The 16,712-nt window shown below is 36.6% G+C and overlaps 1 protein-coding gene across 2 annotated transcripts in view; it reads left to right on the top strand.

Moving 5' to 3' along the window:
- Positions 1-2,754: 2,754 nt before the first annotated feature.
- il6st (interleukin 6 cytokine family signal transduce) overlaps positions 2,755-16,712 on the top strand; it is a 37,502-nt gene continuing 23,544 nt past the window's right edge. Inside the window, exons 1-7 of one of the 2 annotated variants that reach the window (XM_077243320.1) lie at positions 2,755-3,006; positions 9,737-9,811; positions 9,894-10,211; positions 11,140-11,284; positions 11,391-11,557; positions 13,735-13,889; positions 14,157-14,316. In XM_077243320.1, coding sequence (XP_077099435.1) covers positions 9,757-9,811; positions 9,894-10,211; positions 11,140-11,284; positions 11,391-11,557; positions 13,735-13,889; positions 14,157-14,316 — 1,000 coding nt within the window. In that variant the 5' untranslated portion in view covers positions 2,755-3,006; positions 9,737-9,756. The remainder of the gene's footprint in view (positions 3,007-9,736; positions 9,812-9,893; positions 10,212-11,139; positions 11,285-11,390; positions 11,558-13,734; positions 13,890-14,156; positions 14,317-16,712) is intronic. The other variant, XM_077243319.1, reaches the window with a different exon arrangement.

Raw genomic sequence — 16,712 nt, 5'->3', positions numbered from 1 at the left:
TTTAATAAAACAAAATCCGGTAATCCAAAGGCAAGCATGCGACACAACTGAGTATCTATACAAACAATACCAGACAACAACTGAATGAAAAGGAGGAACTTAAATACACAGGGTGATTGAACTCAAATGATGATGGGGACAGGTAGAGACTCTTAATCAGAACTTAATAACTCTTAATGGAACAAAGGAAATACGGAGACTGATAAAAACAAATAGAAAGTTCATGAAAATGAAACAAAAACAGGCAGTTTGTGACAATATTCAGGTTCACATTTGATCATTTTATGCATTTTCTGAGAATCAAACACATGACTTATGGTAGCTTGATATCTTGGTGGCGCCAGTGAGCAGTTTGAGCTAAGCACATATTTTTGTACTTGCCTTTATATGCTGTTATGTCTTGGAGTTAGTTCAACATAATATTTGTAATTTAATTTAAGTGATTTTAAGCTTTTGAATTCATATGAAACTTTTAAATGAATACATAAATTAATAAGCTTATATGTACTTGGTGTGGACCTACATAAAATGATTTACAAATTGATATAGCCTATATATTTAGCTCTCTTCAGCAATCCTAGCTTCAAGCAGCAGTGTTTTCTCTGGCTGTGTAAATGTGTTTAAATTCTTCACATTGTTCACAATGATCTTTTCATCATCAGCAAAGTGTTAAAGGTAGGTTAGGCAATTTCTGAGAGGCTAGCAATAGCAAGCTAGCTTTGAAAGCATGAGATCTTCAGAACGTCTCCAGAGCCACTTCTCCTCCAAACACACGAACACACACACAACAGAGTCTGCAAAGAGTTTCGAGAGACGGCGTTAAACTACCTCATGTCTCAAAGCACATAACATTACAATAATAATGAACATAAACAACCTAAAGAGCACTGACCTATATCATTTGACTGCTGCAGATTCATTTCAGCGTTGATAGTGTTGCTTTCGAAACTCAAAACCGAGTCATGAACTGCTCCGAGCAATTCATTTATCAAGCGCAAACTGGGTCCCTGTACAGATGTACCTGCTCGGCCAGAATCTGCTCAAAGTTGTGCATCTTCGGAAGCGGATAACTTACAAATCTTACAAAAATGCTGTGCACACCGCCACGTGAAAAGCAGGTGTACGTAGGTATGGAAATATATACTGTATACGCTGACAGGCAGGACATTGTATCATTGCATGCGGAACAAATGCAATGATTGGACAAACATTTTTATGGTCCTACGCATTCCACAGATGATATTGATATATATACATATAAATACACTTAAACAGCCGCTTGCACCTCCTGCTGGTGAGCAGACTAACAGCAGATGGAGATTATGCTCGGTAATCTACTGCTACTCCTGCAGTTCCCGGATGTGAAATGTTTAATTGAATTTGAACCACTGATTTTGTGGAAGCTAAATTGTAAAGCGAAATAAATTGCCTGTCGAATATTATAGGTTGTATTTTTAAACAGAATTAATATTTTGGAAGCGAATTCTGAAAGAAGAATATGGATTATTGAATTTTTAATAATGAAAATGTGTGGGAAATGTTTTGAATTGAAATATTCACAGTTTAACTATACAACCATGTGGAATTTCAGCCCATAAAAATGCAAGCCCTAAAAATACAATGCATTAAAATGCAAGCACAGTTTATGCAATGCATATTTTTGTTCAAATATCAAATTCAACTAGCTTTTTTGTTTAAAAAATATTTGGCATTATTTTACTTCCACAAGAAGTGTGTATTAAGTGTAGTGGTACTGCTTAAACCTGCTTAGATTTGTTTGGTTTTATCTACTCAAAACCAGTCCTGTTACCCTGAATTTGTCCAACATTCAATGATTTTTGGTACTGGCACCTGTCCCTAAAAGTCAAATAATAATGCGTGTTTTGAGCGATGCCGAGGCCATGGGTTTGATTTTCAGGGAATTTATGAACTGATAAATGTCTTGAACACAATGTACTGGTAATTGCTGCTTAGCATACATATAAAATGTAAAAGAGGAGTGTAGCAGCATATCTTTATTATCTTATTAATCATATCAGAATATCTTTATTGTCTTAATAATGATATTAATTATTATTTTAATATCCAGGAGTCAGATTTAATTGCAAAATGGAAATAAAAGGGAATAGCGCATTGGTTTAGTTGTGATCTGGTGATCTGACTTATTTATAAATGCAGACAACTTTAATTCTGTCTCACACATAAAACAATATATATACTTCTATAATGAATTACTTGTTTTACCTGATTTAGAGCATAGCTGAGCCAAAACCTAGATCATAGTTATAATTGGGAACTTCAAATTTCACGGTCAAATCCATGGTTCTCTTAAACAACTGTCATTATTCAGGTGCCAATGCACTGCAGGCATATACTGGTGCTGAGGGCAATTTGGAAAAGTGATGTTTTCGTTTAAGCTTGTCATAACACGTCCTAAACAAAAGGCTTTTGTCAACAAAAGTACCATTAAATGTCACTGGATTGCAAAATACTGTGACAGCTAGCATCAATAAAGTTGGTAAACTGAAGTTAATCATTCGAAAATGTTTTTATAACGAGAATAGGCCCCCAAAATAGCATTAATTTGCCTGTCAAGCATTTTCATGTTTTGTTTTTTTAAATTATGTAAAGATGCTCAGGAAGCAAGATCATTTTACAGTGTTTTCGGGCAGTGGGCGAGGACTAACTGGAAATCTAATAGATTATGAATCACGAGGCTTATTTAAATGACCGACCGCTCTGCCGACCAATCACGAGAAGAGTTTCGGTACCGAGGAAATCTTGGTTCTGAGCATGCTCCGAATGCTTCGATCTATAGAACACAGTTGACGTCTCCAGTGAACGTTAGCGCGCTTGCAGGTCTATCCGGATGAAGTAACCCTCTATAAAATGAAACCGGAAATAACTGACACAGGACGGGCAGAACAGACATGTTGACTTGATCCTCCGCGATGACTTCCAAGTATTAAATTCACAGTAAATCATATAATGTGAACACCTCTAAAGGTAGGAAACCATTATAATGTCTTCTAATTATGGTTTTATTATTATTATTCTCTCATTTATGATCCTATAATGTCGTTTAGTATGTTAAGTTTTATTTTAAATGTCCGTGTGACTTAACTTAGTTGACAGGGATCGTGTTGCTGTGATATTTACGTAAAGATAAACCTATTGTGTTTGGTAATTCTAGCCCATTTTAACAAAATATACTTACTATATGAATTATTTTCTGAAGCTTGTACAGACATATTGCTGGTTTCCTTGCCTCTGAAATAAGTGTAATGTAATATAATTAGAATAAAAACCATAGATACCATATTATTATAATGGTGTGTCGGTTTAAGGAGGCCAAAATTGTGATCTGTGGTTTAAAAATTGTTGGATCATATATTGGATTATTATTTATGGATAATAAATAATTATTACCCCCCCCCCCCCATTTAATTAATGTTTAGGTCTATGTATATGTGCATTCAAAACGTATTCAGTATCTGCTTCATTTTCAACATTTTATGTTTTATTATGTTAATGTTAACTTCAAAATCGTTGGAGCAAGTGTTCCTATAAATGCATCATCATCCAGCACATGCTAAACTTATATCTATATATGTTACAGTTTAAAACTAAATACACATTGTTCTTGAGGAAAGCATCTTCCCCCATCATACCCTGGTGTGTAACGTTACCTACATAAAAACTCTTTACAAAGTGCACGTATTAGCGAAATATATTTTGCTCTCTAGTCCTCTCAAGCTTCAAGCAGCAGTGTTTTCTCTTACTGTGTAAATATGTTTAAAGGCCGTGTTGCAGGGTTAATTTTTCAACGAATTTGTGCAATTTGCTTGTTGGTAATAAACATTTAAACTGTTATCCATTGTATTTTATGTTGTTGGGAATCACAAAACGTATACGAATATAATACGATTACGAAAAAGTAGGTACTATCTTACAGTGGTTTGCAACGATTCTCCTTTCCCCCACAGAGTGACTAGAGAGACGAGTAGTAGACGAGAGTATTCAGATAGCGCAGATTATAGATAAATAGATAAATACATAGATATAGATAGACAGACAGATATATAGATATACATAGATAGGCTAGTATATGCGGCAACTGCACATCCAATGGCGCGGGCGCCTCTGACGTGCGTCCAACTCTACGTTGTCAATCTTCCAGGGGTGGAACGGTACACAGAAGTCACGGTTCGGTTCATACCTCGGTTCAGGCATCACGGTTCGGTATGACTTCGGTACAATGGAGTGAAAAGCAAAACAAAAATGCAAAAGTTATTTTTATAAATGTCTTAAGCCTTGTATTTTTTAAATAAGTTTTATTAATAAAGGCATAGAACCAGTTTATTTGTAGTGCACTGACAATAGTTTTATATTTAGTTAGTTTATTAATTAAATTAATAAAAAGACAAAGACCTTGCGATATGTTTGAATGAATTTAAAATTAATTTGCCATATTTAAGATCAATATATTTGTTTTTCTTAATTTTAATTAACCCTAACTTTATTCTCATCTGAATTATAAATAATTGATTTCCATTTAAAATAATACTAGGCTACCATTAAAAAACACATTTGATTTTTTTTTTTTAATCAATGTAGAATGTGTAACTTAAAAGCAAAACTGTGTGTGTGTGTGTGTGTGTGTGCGTGCGTGCGTGCGATTTTGGTTGGGTGATAGTTGTAGGTTACAGTTTGACAAGAGAGTGTGACAAAAGTACAATGTTGTGTTTTATTGCGAGTGTACACAAATATATGTAATTACTTTGCAGTTTGAATTATATGTTTACGGAGTATGTTTTTGTTTCCACTGTTCGATCACGCCCCCCCCCCCCTCTCTCTCTCTCTCTCTCACACACACACACACAGTTTGATCGCGCCCGCGCCTCTCTCTCTCACACACACACACAGTTCGATCGCGCCCGCGCCTCTCCCTCTCTCGCGAGCGTACAAACACACTTCAGCATTGCAATATTGACATCGCAGTCTGTTCATTATACTGCGTTCAGACCAAACGCGAATTGAGCGAATTTTATCGCTATTTAGAGTTTTATTTATTTTTATACCGTGTATTCTACGTGTAAATTCGTGCACCGAACCGTGACGTCCGTACCGATTCGGTTCAATACGAATACATGTACCGTTCCACCCCTACAGTCTACCTACTATATATGTCTATCTATCTATCTAGCTGTTAGCTATCTGTGCTAACGTTACGCTATCTGGCTGTCTGCCTATCTCTCTCTATACCGCCCATAGAATATACTGCCGGTCGGCAGGCGTCAATGCTTCGCAATAAGACATTTTGTCATTCAAATACACATGATGTTTGCGGTGTTTTCCCCCACGCCGACCACGCCCCTCAACTATGACGCGTTGCCGACTGTATGTATACTCTTTGGTAATATTCATGCTAATAGTATATTATCAGCCAATCAGAGCAAATTACACCAATCACAACAGACTGGGTCATCTGAACAATGAGAGCGAATTACACCAATCGCAACAGACTGGGTCATCTGACCAATCAGAGCAAATTACACCAATGACAACAGACTGCGTCATCTGACCAATCAGAGCAGAGTAGACCAATCACAACAGACTGGGTCATCTGACCAATCAGAGCAGAGTAACTTTGTTTCAAAAAGTTTTTCTAATTTTTCATTCTTACCACCCCAACAACCATGGGATAGATTGCTTGACTTTAAGTCACAACAAAGAGGGATTGTCTCAGAAATTTATAACTGTATTCTAGAGCTGGGCGATAAATCGTTTTTAACGATTAACTCGAATGTGTAGTTTACGCCGATTTTTTTTTTAATGAAAATCGGTTTTCTCTTTAAATACCGCCGATGCTCCCTCACGCCACACATCCATTTTCTCACGCAGAGAAAAATCGCAAAGCAAAGAGGACACTGACACCGACAGACAAGACAGAGCAGGTTACTATCGATATGAAACAGATTCTCAGCTCTCAGATTATGTCAATTTTATTACGAAATTCAAACAATAAACACCGTTTTGGCGCTTGTAAATGTGACGTGAGAGAACGCTGACAGATCTCAGTTCAAGCGGCACGTGAACCAAACATCTGTTACTCTTTACTACCAACTTACCGAGATGTAATAAAATCGATCGACCAGTGTTTTTCAACCGCGGAAAGATGTCCATAAAACAGCTGGAGAACAACATATGTCACGTAACGCTACATTTACCTCAGGAATCCCTTTTAATGACCCATAGCACGCATGTGGACTTAAAATAATTGCTATAGAGAGGAGTATTTCGCTAAATATGATAACTATATTACACATTCATTGTATTTTTACCTATATCATTAAAATAGTATAACGTTGTTATTATAAGAAACGCATTATATTTAATTTGAGTTAGTTTTAACCTTTAATAATACCAGCTGACAGGGCACTCTGTATGTTTACAGCATTAGGTGAATTTTTTTTTTGAGAACAATTAACAACACATTAACGTATCTACCATACCTAATATTTATCCAAACGAATTTATATTGAATCAAGATCAGAATCAATTCACAAGAATTGAATTGAAATTGTGAAATTTGTGTTAAGCAATAATAAAAACACTAGCATACCAGTCATTGTGCCATGTAAACATTGTTTACATGGTTAATTAACTTAATAAAATAGTTTAGTTACCAAATAATTTGACAATCACAACACACTTATTGTGATGCAAGTTTTTTGTTTTTTTACACATCCCCTCAATTCCAATCCACCCATTTTATTTTGTTACATTTTCAATGTTTTCAAAGACAGGGCCTGTCCTCTTGTCTTTTTGGCTTGTTGTTTCTGATTGTAATTTAATCCAGATCAAATCTCATAAGGGAATATTAAAACAAAATAAAGTTAAAACTTGTTTTGAACAATTTCGTTGTCATCTGCAGATTGATTTTAAGTAGGGAGAGAGAAAAAATCGATTTAAATCGTAAATCGAATTTTTTGTGAAAAAATCGGGGATTGCATTGCATATCGCCCAGCCCTAAAAGAAAACGTTGATTTTTCACTCGGTGCTATTCAATGACAGTAAACAAAAAAGTGTCGTTATTGTGCACTGCTGCTCGTAGACTAACGTTAGCTCCAGTGCTCATTGCTGCGTTGCTAAATGATAGCAACTCACCAGGGTAGGGTTGCAACAGCCGTTCGTAAGTTCTTTCTTAAATTGGAACGTAAAGTGCACACCAGAGGCTTAGTAACTACTAGCTAGTTTGTAACTAACTCTGTACTAAATTCCGTTGCATCATTTGTTCTGAACGCAGAACGTAGTTAGTAGGTCGTAAGCTCTCCGTAAAGTAATGCGTAGTCGCGTAATATGACGTTTAGCCTCGATGAACCAGTAGCAGCCTTCAAATATGTGAGCAGAAGTTGTGTTGAATTGCCGTGAATTTCAGTTTATCCTTCATTCTAACAACTTTTGCCTCACGTTACTAACGGTAAAAATAAGTTTCCATTAAATACGATACTTGATCATGAATATCATAAGTGTTTTTATGTGTAAATAACATTCAGAAACTGTATTTGAAATGAAATAAGGATCAATAAATAAACATTGATACAAAAAACATAAGATATTAGTACGTTTATGGATTATGACTGATATTTGACATGCACAACATGGACCGATGTACACAGCAGCGCTGTTTAGGACGGGTTGGTGTTAAAGAGCCGCTAACAAAGTTATCTTTTTAATTTTAACTTAATTCCCATTTACGTCAAAACTAGGCTAAGTTGTAACTTACGCACAGCTGGTGCAACTGGGATTGGTAATGGTATGAAAATGAACAAGATGCCTATCAGGAGGGAATTAAAGAGCTCAAGCTAGCCGTTGCTCAGTGAGAGATTGACAGAGCTTACATGTGTGTGCTGTCTTAGTTTTTTTTATTTAACCTTGTTTTACATTTTCAAATCATATTGATTTGTGTAAATCAAACAAACTAACTAAAACTCTTGTCTAAGATGCCAGATGCCTTAAAGGGGTAATTCACTGCTGGCAAGACAGGTTTTAAAATCCCCCTGTGGTGAAAATCAAGCTTTTAATTTTGTTTATATGTCTATGAGGTGTTTTTAATGTGCATTAAAACAAACCATGTGTAAATTCACAAGTCAACACCATTGTTGAGTATTTTCAGTTTGAAATCGCTGGTGTTTCTGACGTCACAAACTACCGAATGAATGTTGATCACAAACAGATCAACATGTGATCGTCAACGAGTGGATCTCTGAGCTGAGTGAGTGAGTGGAGGTGGGGCTCATTTGCATATTCATAGAACCACATATAATAAATGAGGCAAGGGTGTCGAGTTACATTCGAGCTATTTTAAGGTATGAAGAAAAATACGCTTAAATATGTAATTTTGGAGATCAAAGATGAGTTTTAAAGGATAAAATAATGATTGACTGCAGGGGGGGACTTTAAATAAAACTGTGCTGTCTATTTAGTATAAAGGTGAATGTCGGGGTGGTGATGGCGCAGTGGATATGACACATGCCTTTGGTGTGAGAGACCCGGTTTTGAATCCACTGTGATATACCAATGTGTCCCTGAGCAAGACACTTAACACCTAGTTGCTCCAGAGGCGTGCGACCTCTGAAATATAGCAATTGTAAGTCGCTTTGGATAAAAGCGTCAGCTAAATGTAAATGTAAATGTAATTTTTTTTTAAACAATGCTACATTAATAGAAAAGAGCTGTAGAGTTTGTTTGCCAAAAACTTCAACACCATTCACTTTTGATTTTGGTGCCGCTCTTCTGTTGATCCGACAAAATGAATCCACAAATGTGCAAGTTTGATCTGGAGCTTCATAAAAGCCCTCGAGCTTTTACATACACTACCAACATTGTAACAATACACAGCTGGTTGAAAATTTAAAATTGCACACTTTTAAATGTAGATGAGATTAGGCGTTTGCAGTAAAGGGGATGACCTGAAATGTGGGTTTAGTTGTAAGCCTGAGTAAACAATTGTCATTAAAAGGGTAATTGAAATTTACGATAACGTTTGGTTGCCTAAATTGAAAATAGCTGATTGTCAAAAATTCTGCCCCAACTGACTCACTACACACTTATACACTATGTACTTATGCACTATATACTCATCAGTGTAGTGTTTGAATTTTATAAGATTATACAGTTCTTTCCCCAGTTAATTATATGCATCTTCTGGGTATGATGTGGTAGTGGTCTTTTTCTTTTAGTAATTTTCAGTGTGAACACACTACAACAAAACGGCATAGAATAGTGCATATGTTTGCGCATCGGGACGAACAGTCTAAAGTGACTTTAACATTTTTCTAATTTAATTAGCAGTGATTTAATCGACAGTGATGTCCTTAATATTAACCTGAAAATTAATCAAGAAACCAAACAAAATAACTCACTGCTCTTTATTTATTTCAGTGTTCTTTATTACTGATTTCTTGGATAAAAACTTTACTTCATTGAAAAACTAGAGGTCCAGTGATTTTTCTGACAGTGGAGCATTATTTAAAAACATTTTCATTGTTTTTCATTGCAGCATATGGGAGCCATCCTCTCGACCCAAAGCAGTGAAATCATGTATTTTAATCTAAAGACATACATTACGGGGATATGAAATGTTCTGAGTAGGAATTACCACTATCTGTATTCACTATATCTATAGCTTTTGATGTCCATATTGTTTTGTTTTTTTGTTTGTTTTTTTCAGATACCAGTTTTGATGTGACAATGGACACCTCACATCATTTCTTCTTACTCTTGATGCTTTTGCACTATACAATAGGTAAGCCATGTCACTAGTCATTTACTCCCAATTAACAGTTTCTTAATTGTTCTTTAGTCAATTTACTGTTTTGTCCACACAGGAACCAATACAACCTGTGTAAAAATTGTTCCAGACTCCAACAGTAGTATTCCTGTTGAGGTGGGAAAAAACTTCACAGCAACATGTCACCTGCGGGAGGGATCTGATTACACCTCAGATGACATTGAATGGTTTTTGGATGATAACAGCAGCATTGCAAAGCAGCATTATCATAAAATAAATCGAACGTCTGTCAGTGTTACTATTAATGCCAGCAGAAACATGAAACAAGAGACCGTCTGGTTGAAGTGCAAAGCCACCAGGAAGTCCTTGTCATTCATACCACCGTGTTCCTATGGAGTCTTACTCCTTGCAGGATGTGAGTGTCTTCTTGCTACAATCACATCATGTGTTACTTACTAGTTAAAAGGCTGGAATTCTCCCACACTCCAGTTGTGTTTTAGTTTTGTACGTATTGTAGGGATAGTTCCCTAAAGGGAAAAAAAGATGAGATTGGAGGGAAAATGATACGTCAATGCTTTTGCATTCTCTCGTAAATGTTTTGAGTTCCCCTGAGAAACATTGCGTTTGCTTGCAAAAAAGTTTTTCGGAGGAACACAACAGTTGTGTGAGCGTTGTGTGTTACTCAGGGGAACAAAAAACATTTGGAAGAGAACCTCAAAAGCAATGGCATAACTTTTCCTCCTGTGTCATATTTTTTTCCTTCACCTTGTCCCTTCAGGGGCTCCGTAGGATAGTTCCACCAAAAATGAATATCTATTGACTTTGTTTCTTCCATGGAACACAGAGAAAAAAAGTATCCAGTGTATTCCAAGACATTTGTGTCAGGAAAAGATAGACATTTCAGTTATTATAAGCTTTCCCTGCCTTAGATTTGAAATTTCAGTAGTGCTCAAGTTCATTTTCAAATAAAGTATTTTTTTCTTCAAAGACCATAATTGTTGAGGTCACACCTGCCCTGACAACCTTCAAAAAACCCTATTTGAATTAAATGAGATTTCAAGTATGTTTTCAGCAAATAACGGAATCATTATTTACACAGAAAGCGAATGTGTGGCTTTAGAACATTTGGTTAATATTGACAGTTTTCAGTGAACTTTAAGAATCTTTTATTCATTTGTTTATAAAAATGTAGGAGCAAAGAAGCCCTTCTGTTGTGGGAAATGGCAGAAATGTTTTTCTCATTATTTAAAATCTAATGTATTATTTACTTTTACTTCATTATGTATTTTTATTAATTTATGTATTCTGTTTACATTCAATGTTTTTCTGTTTATGACCTCCAGACCCTCCGTTGAAACCAGAGAATCTGACTTGCATTGCAGAGCAGGAGAACAAGGGTATTTCCCCTCTCTTAAAATGTTACTGGGATCCAGGATCGCGGGATCCACTGCTCGACACCACTTACATCCTTCATGCTAAATTGTCTCTGTAAGAGTAGCTGTTGTACCCAATAACACTGCATCAGTTGTTACACCTTTAATTCAAAATGAAAGACTAGAGTATCACTTACGCCCTCTTCTTTTTCTTTTTATAGAGGTGATTCAAACTATTTCAGCAGCTGTAACCAGCGTCTTGCAAGAAGTTGCACCGTCAACCTGGGGACTTTTCCGGTTTACATGACTGTGATTGTGTGGGTTGAAGTGAAAAACAGACTGGGATCAGTACGGTCAGACGAACTTCAATGCGATGCTTTGAAGTTTGGTAAGATATGGGCTTTTGCATTAGGAAAGAGTGCCTTTTACACTTTATATAGATGGGTAACTTCAGATATCTTCACTTTTTTTTTGTGCTTTTATTAGGTGTTCAAGCACGAAGTGCTGAAAACCTATTGTAATTGAACTGATTTTTATCATTAGGTGTTCAAGCACGAAGTGCTGAAAACCTATTGTATTTGTACTGATTTTTATTATTAGGTGTTCAAGCACGAAGTGCTGAAAACCTATTGTAATTGTACAGATTTTTATTATTATTATTATTATTATTCTGCCGTAAAACGCATCGTGCAGCCCAAAACGTAAGTGCTAGAGACTTGAAACTTTGTCAGATGGTAGTACAAAAATCGAGGAGAGGTTATCAAAGTATGAGCCCGATTGGCCCATAGGTGGCGCTATAGCGCAAAAAACAAAAAAATTGCACTATATTGCTTATATCTCAAAAACCGTTTGGCCCCGGGTGTTTTATTTCCGGTATGCAAATTTTTCCGCCATTTTGGATTTTGTCCAAAACCTACTTTTGCGAACTAGTCCCTGGTTTTGCACCCGATTGGAACCAACCCAGTGCAGAAAGATTCTCTGGACACTGAATATCAATAATTATCGTAAAAAAGTTGAAATTTCAATTCACGGTCGCTAGGGGGCGCCCAAACGTTCAAAGGAGGGCCAGAGCTAATTTTACTAAAATGGCTATAACTCGTGAACGAAATAAGAAATTTTCACCAAACTCGGTACACATGTGTATGAGTTCAATTTGAGGTCACAGTAAAAAAATCGCGACGATTGAACACTAGATGGCGCTATAATATGAAAAAAACATAAAAAGGGCTCAGACCACCTGACCGTTAGTCCGATTGACTTGAAAATTGGTATGCAGTGTCTTGGTCCAAGGTGCCATGTATGTCTATGAGGACATTGGCGTATCTCAAAAAACATGGCCGCCATCAACCAATGAAGTTTGAGCACCTATTAGGCAAGGTTAACGGAGGCCGATCGAAACGAAACTCAGTGGGCGTGTTCGACTCATGGCCCTAAAGGTCTGTAAGAGTTTTTAAAGAAATCGGCCACTAGTTGGCGCTAACGAGTTTTACGGCTCTGTAATCACGTGGTGTTTCTAACATCCCCACAAAATACATATCATTTGATAGATAGATAGATAGATTTGATCTCCTAAGGCTGAACAACTTTGCCTCTAGAACCATTGCTGACAATCAAATCATTCATTAAATATTCACGAATATGTTAAAAACCTACTTTTGCGAACCAGTCCTAGGTTTTTCGCCCGATCGGAACCAGACCAGTCTAGGACAATTCTCTGGACTCTCTAGATCAATAATTATCGAAAAAAAGTTGAACTTTTGCATTTGGGTGGCTTTAACAGGGTCATTTAGAAAATGGCCGTGTCAAAATACACTCAAATGCCTATAAATCATAAATAAAAAATCAGAACTTCACAAAAATTGGTGAGCATACGTGACATAACATCATTAACAAGCATGCAAAATTTTATGGAGATCGGAAAATTTATATGTCTCATAACATGGTGAAGAACCATGCAAAGTTTCATGGAGATCGGACCATAGGTGGCGCTATAACTGTTAAAAAGGTTCAAAACCATGTATTTCCTATGGTAAATTGCCTGTATTAGCTGTAAATGGTCTTTTCCATCTATGATCATATAATGTTCATATCATAATGTTTAAAACCATCTTAAATCATTATAGAATGTGGCATATCATGGTAAATCATCCTATAACATGGTAAATCAAGGTAAACTAAGATAAATCATGGTAAACTATGGTGAATCATGCTAGAATCATATTAAATCATACTACAATGCGTTCAATTGTGGTAAACCATACTAAAGCAGGGTAAATCATGGTGAATCATACTAGAACTTGGTATATAATGGTAAACTATGGTAAATCATGCTAGATTCATGGTAAATCATACTGGAATATGGTAAATCATGAAAAATCACACTAAAATTTGGTATATCATGGTAAATCATAAAACAAGATCTATTCCATCTATGATGTCAGTGGTTAAATGCTTGCTACATGAAACTTAATGTCTTTTGATGCTTTTGAGCTTAACTGCCTTAACTGCTTGAACACTGCTAAATGCTGCTTGCAGCTTTAATTTGTTTTTGCATTTGTTTTGTAGTGAAACCCAATCCACCATCGAATGTCCTACCTCTTGCTGAAGTTAACTTCTCCACATCTCTCATGGTTACTTGGAAACGTCCCATTGAAAAGGCAACTATGACACTCTCTTATGTCATCAGATACTGCCAAGTAGACTCCGATGTTTGGACCGAGGTACGAGAAAGCCAAAAACAATTCAGATTTTAAAATGGTCAAGACAAATTATGATTTTTTTTATGTGCATAATGTTTTATGGGATCTTTTGTTTTGACCAATCAAACATTTTATTTACCTACCAAAGCATTTCATTAAGGTTCAGTGGGGGTTTCTTATTTCAAACAATGCATTACAAACTTGAATTATGTTAATCTTGCCTTCCATGTAGTCCTCACATCAAAAAAAGTCATATTGTTTTATTCATGAATTTAATCCCTCTTTCAGGTGCCTGAGAATTTCACTCGAGCGCACACAGAGTCATTTAGACTGCAGTCGCTGAAGCCTTACACTGAATACGTGGTACAGATGCGATGCATTGAAGAACAGCATGAAAGCTACTGGAGTAACTGGAGCGCCAATGCTACCGTTCGCACTGCAGAAGCGGGTATGACCTGTATTATTCCCAAAGTTATTTAATTTTTCTGAAAGGGTTGTTTTTTTTTGGACAGCTGATGGAAGGATCCTAGAATTGCAAAATAAAATAAATATTTCTAAACACTGAGCATGACTTCAGAACAGTGTTGCAGAGAAGCTACTTTGAAGCTGTAGCTTTGTAAAGTAATTAAAGTGAAGAATTTTCAAATCGCTTTTTTATTGCCAATTTATGAACGGCTTGTAAAGGAGACCTTCCCCGACTTCCTAGTTTGTCTATGTCTAAGCCTGTGGGCTGATTTTTATGTGAAGGACTTATCAGTTTTTGCCGGGAGAATCCAGAAAATGTGATGTTTATGCTCCCGAGAGCCTATCTTCCGTCCAATGACACATGAAATGAATGCTAATACAATGTTGAGGGTAATGTCGAAAGAGCCATTTTGTATTGTAATGTAAATGTGTCATGCAAAGAAAAGGGATTAATTCAAACTATAGTCTCATAAAAAGCCAGATCTATATTGTCTTAAATATACTTGAAACTATCATAACAGTGTAATTTTAATGAACTCATCTGTCGACATGAAGCCGGTGAATTGCAGAGGTCATGCATAGCTAAGATCAGATGCTTTCTTAACTGCTGTTTTCTCACCATTGTCATTTTTGTTGTGTTTATTTTGTTATTGAGAGGAAAGCGCGCAACACATATTTACGCTCATCTAAACGTCAGGCGTCAGGATGTTTGTTTACAGTATATCGCTGCATATGTATTTCTGAATTCTTTTATTTCTAAGCAAAGAATAAAAAAGACCTCCGCAGTGAGAATATCAGGCGGGTCTTGAATCACGTTCAGTCTCTTGTGCGTGACGTGAGCATGAGCAATAAGCTGCTGACTGCAGTTCACTCAACAGCCACCGGTGTCGCTAATAACAAGGGTTTCTGGATTCTACATATGACATCCCTTCAAGCTACTGATAGATTTTGTATTTTCAGTAACAGATTCATTTACATTGTGTCTGTGTATCAGATGTAATCCACTCTGTCTGTGTCTGCAAAGGTGTGTGCCAAATGGCCCATACAGATGAATGGCCCATTCAGATGTATGGCCCACAGAAACTGATTGGTGTGAATGACAAAGAATCAGCATTGCTCAGAGTGGATTAGCAAGTTAGATCGATCTCCTGTGGGAGGTCCAAACAGGTTTCTATTGTTTGTAGCCCATAGGCTAATATTGTCTTAAATATACTTGAAACTATCATAACAGTGTAATTTTAATGAACTCATCTGTCGACATGAAGCCGGTGAATTGCAGAGGTCATGCATAGCTAAGATCAGATGCTTTCTTAACTGCTGTTTTCTCACCATTGTCATTTTTGTTGTGTTTATTTTGTTATTGAGAGGAAAGCGCGCAACACATATTTACGCTCATCTAAACGTCAGGCGTCAGGATGTTTGTTTACAGTATATCGCTGCATATGTATTTCTGAATTCTTTTATTTCTAAGCAAAGAATAAAAAAGACCTCCGCAGTGAGAATATCAGGCGGGTCTTGAATCACGTTCAGTCTCTTGTGCGTGACGTGAGCATGAGCAATAAGCTGCTGACTGCAGTTCACTCAACAGCCACCGGTGTCGCTAATAACAAGGGTTTCTGGATTCTACATATGACATCCCTTCAAGCTACTGATAGATTTTGTATTTTCAGTAACAGATTCATTTACATTGTGTCTGTGTATCAGATGTAATCCACTCTGTCTGTGTCTGCAAAGGTGTGTGCCAAATGGCCCATACAGATGAATGGCCCATTCAGATGTATGGCCCACAGAAACTGATTGGTGTGAATGACAAAGAATCAGCATTGCTCAGAGTGGATTAGCAAGTTAGATCGATCTCCTGTGGGAGGTCCAAACAGGTTTCTATTGTTTGTAGCCCATAGGCTATGTCTACATGTATAAAGTTCTGTCCCACAAACAGAACTTTGGGTTAAGATTCTTGAAGGGCGACATGCGAACATCACCGCTGAAGGACTGCTACACTACAAACCTTCAATAAATTCTTCTCCCCACAAGAACTCTGGTCAAGCTTACTTATTTTATGTATTGGAGAAATCTAATACATTGGCGAGCCACCCAAACCACTGCTCGGCTAAATACAGCAAAATCTAACACTACCCTTTTAAAAAACTAGTTAGCTGCTCTACAAGGTACTAACAAAAATAGTTTATCTTTCCGATGATGTAAACTTGCCACTCCAAAATATGTAATTTACAAGATTTGTGCTGAACCAAAAGATTGTCAACACAAGAGTTTTAGCATCTAAGTGAACAAGCTTTTTTTCACAATGCATACTTTTAAATACAGGAATAAGTGTAGATTGAATCCGAATGTACCATTTTACTTGACTCGCTAATAAAT

This window comes from Siphateles boraxobius, unplaced genomic scaffold, assembly GCF_051911475.1.
Source record: "Siphateles boraxobius isolate OS27281-9 unplaced genomic scaffold, OSU_SipBor_1 25, whole genome shotgun sequence".
Taxonomy (NCBI): Eukaryota; Metazoa; Chordata; class Actinopteri; order Cypriniformes; family Leuciscidae; genus Siphateles; species Siphateles boraxobius.
The sequence above is the reverse complement of the archived record's forward strand: the minus strand, read 5'-3'. Positions and strand labels throughout refer to the sequence as shown.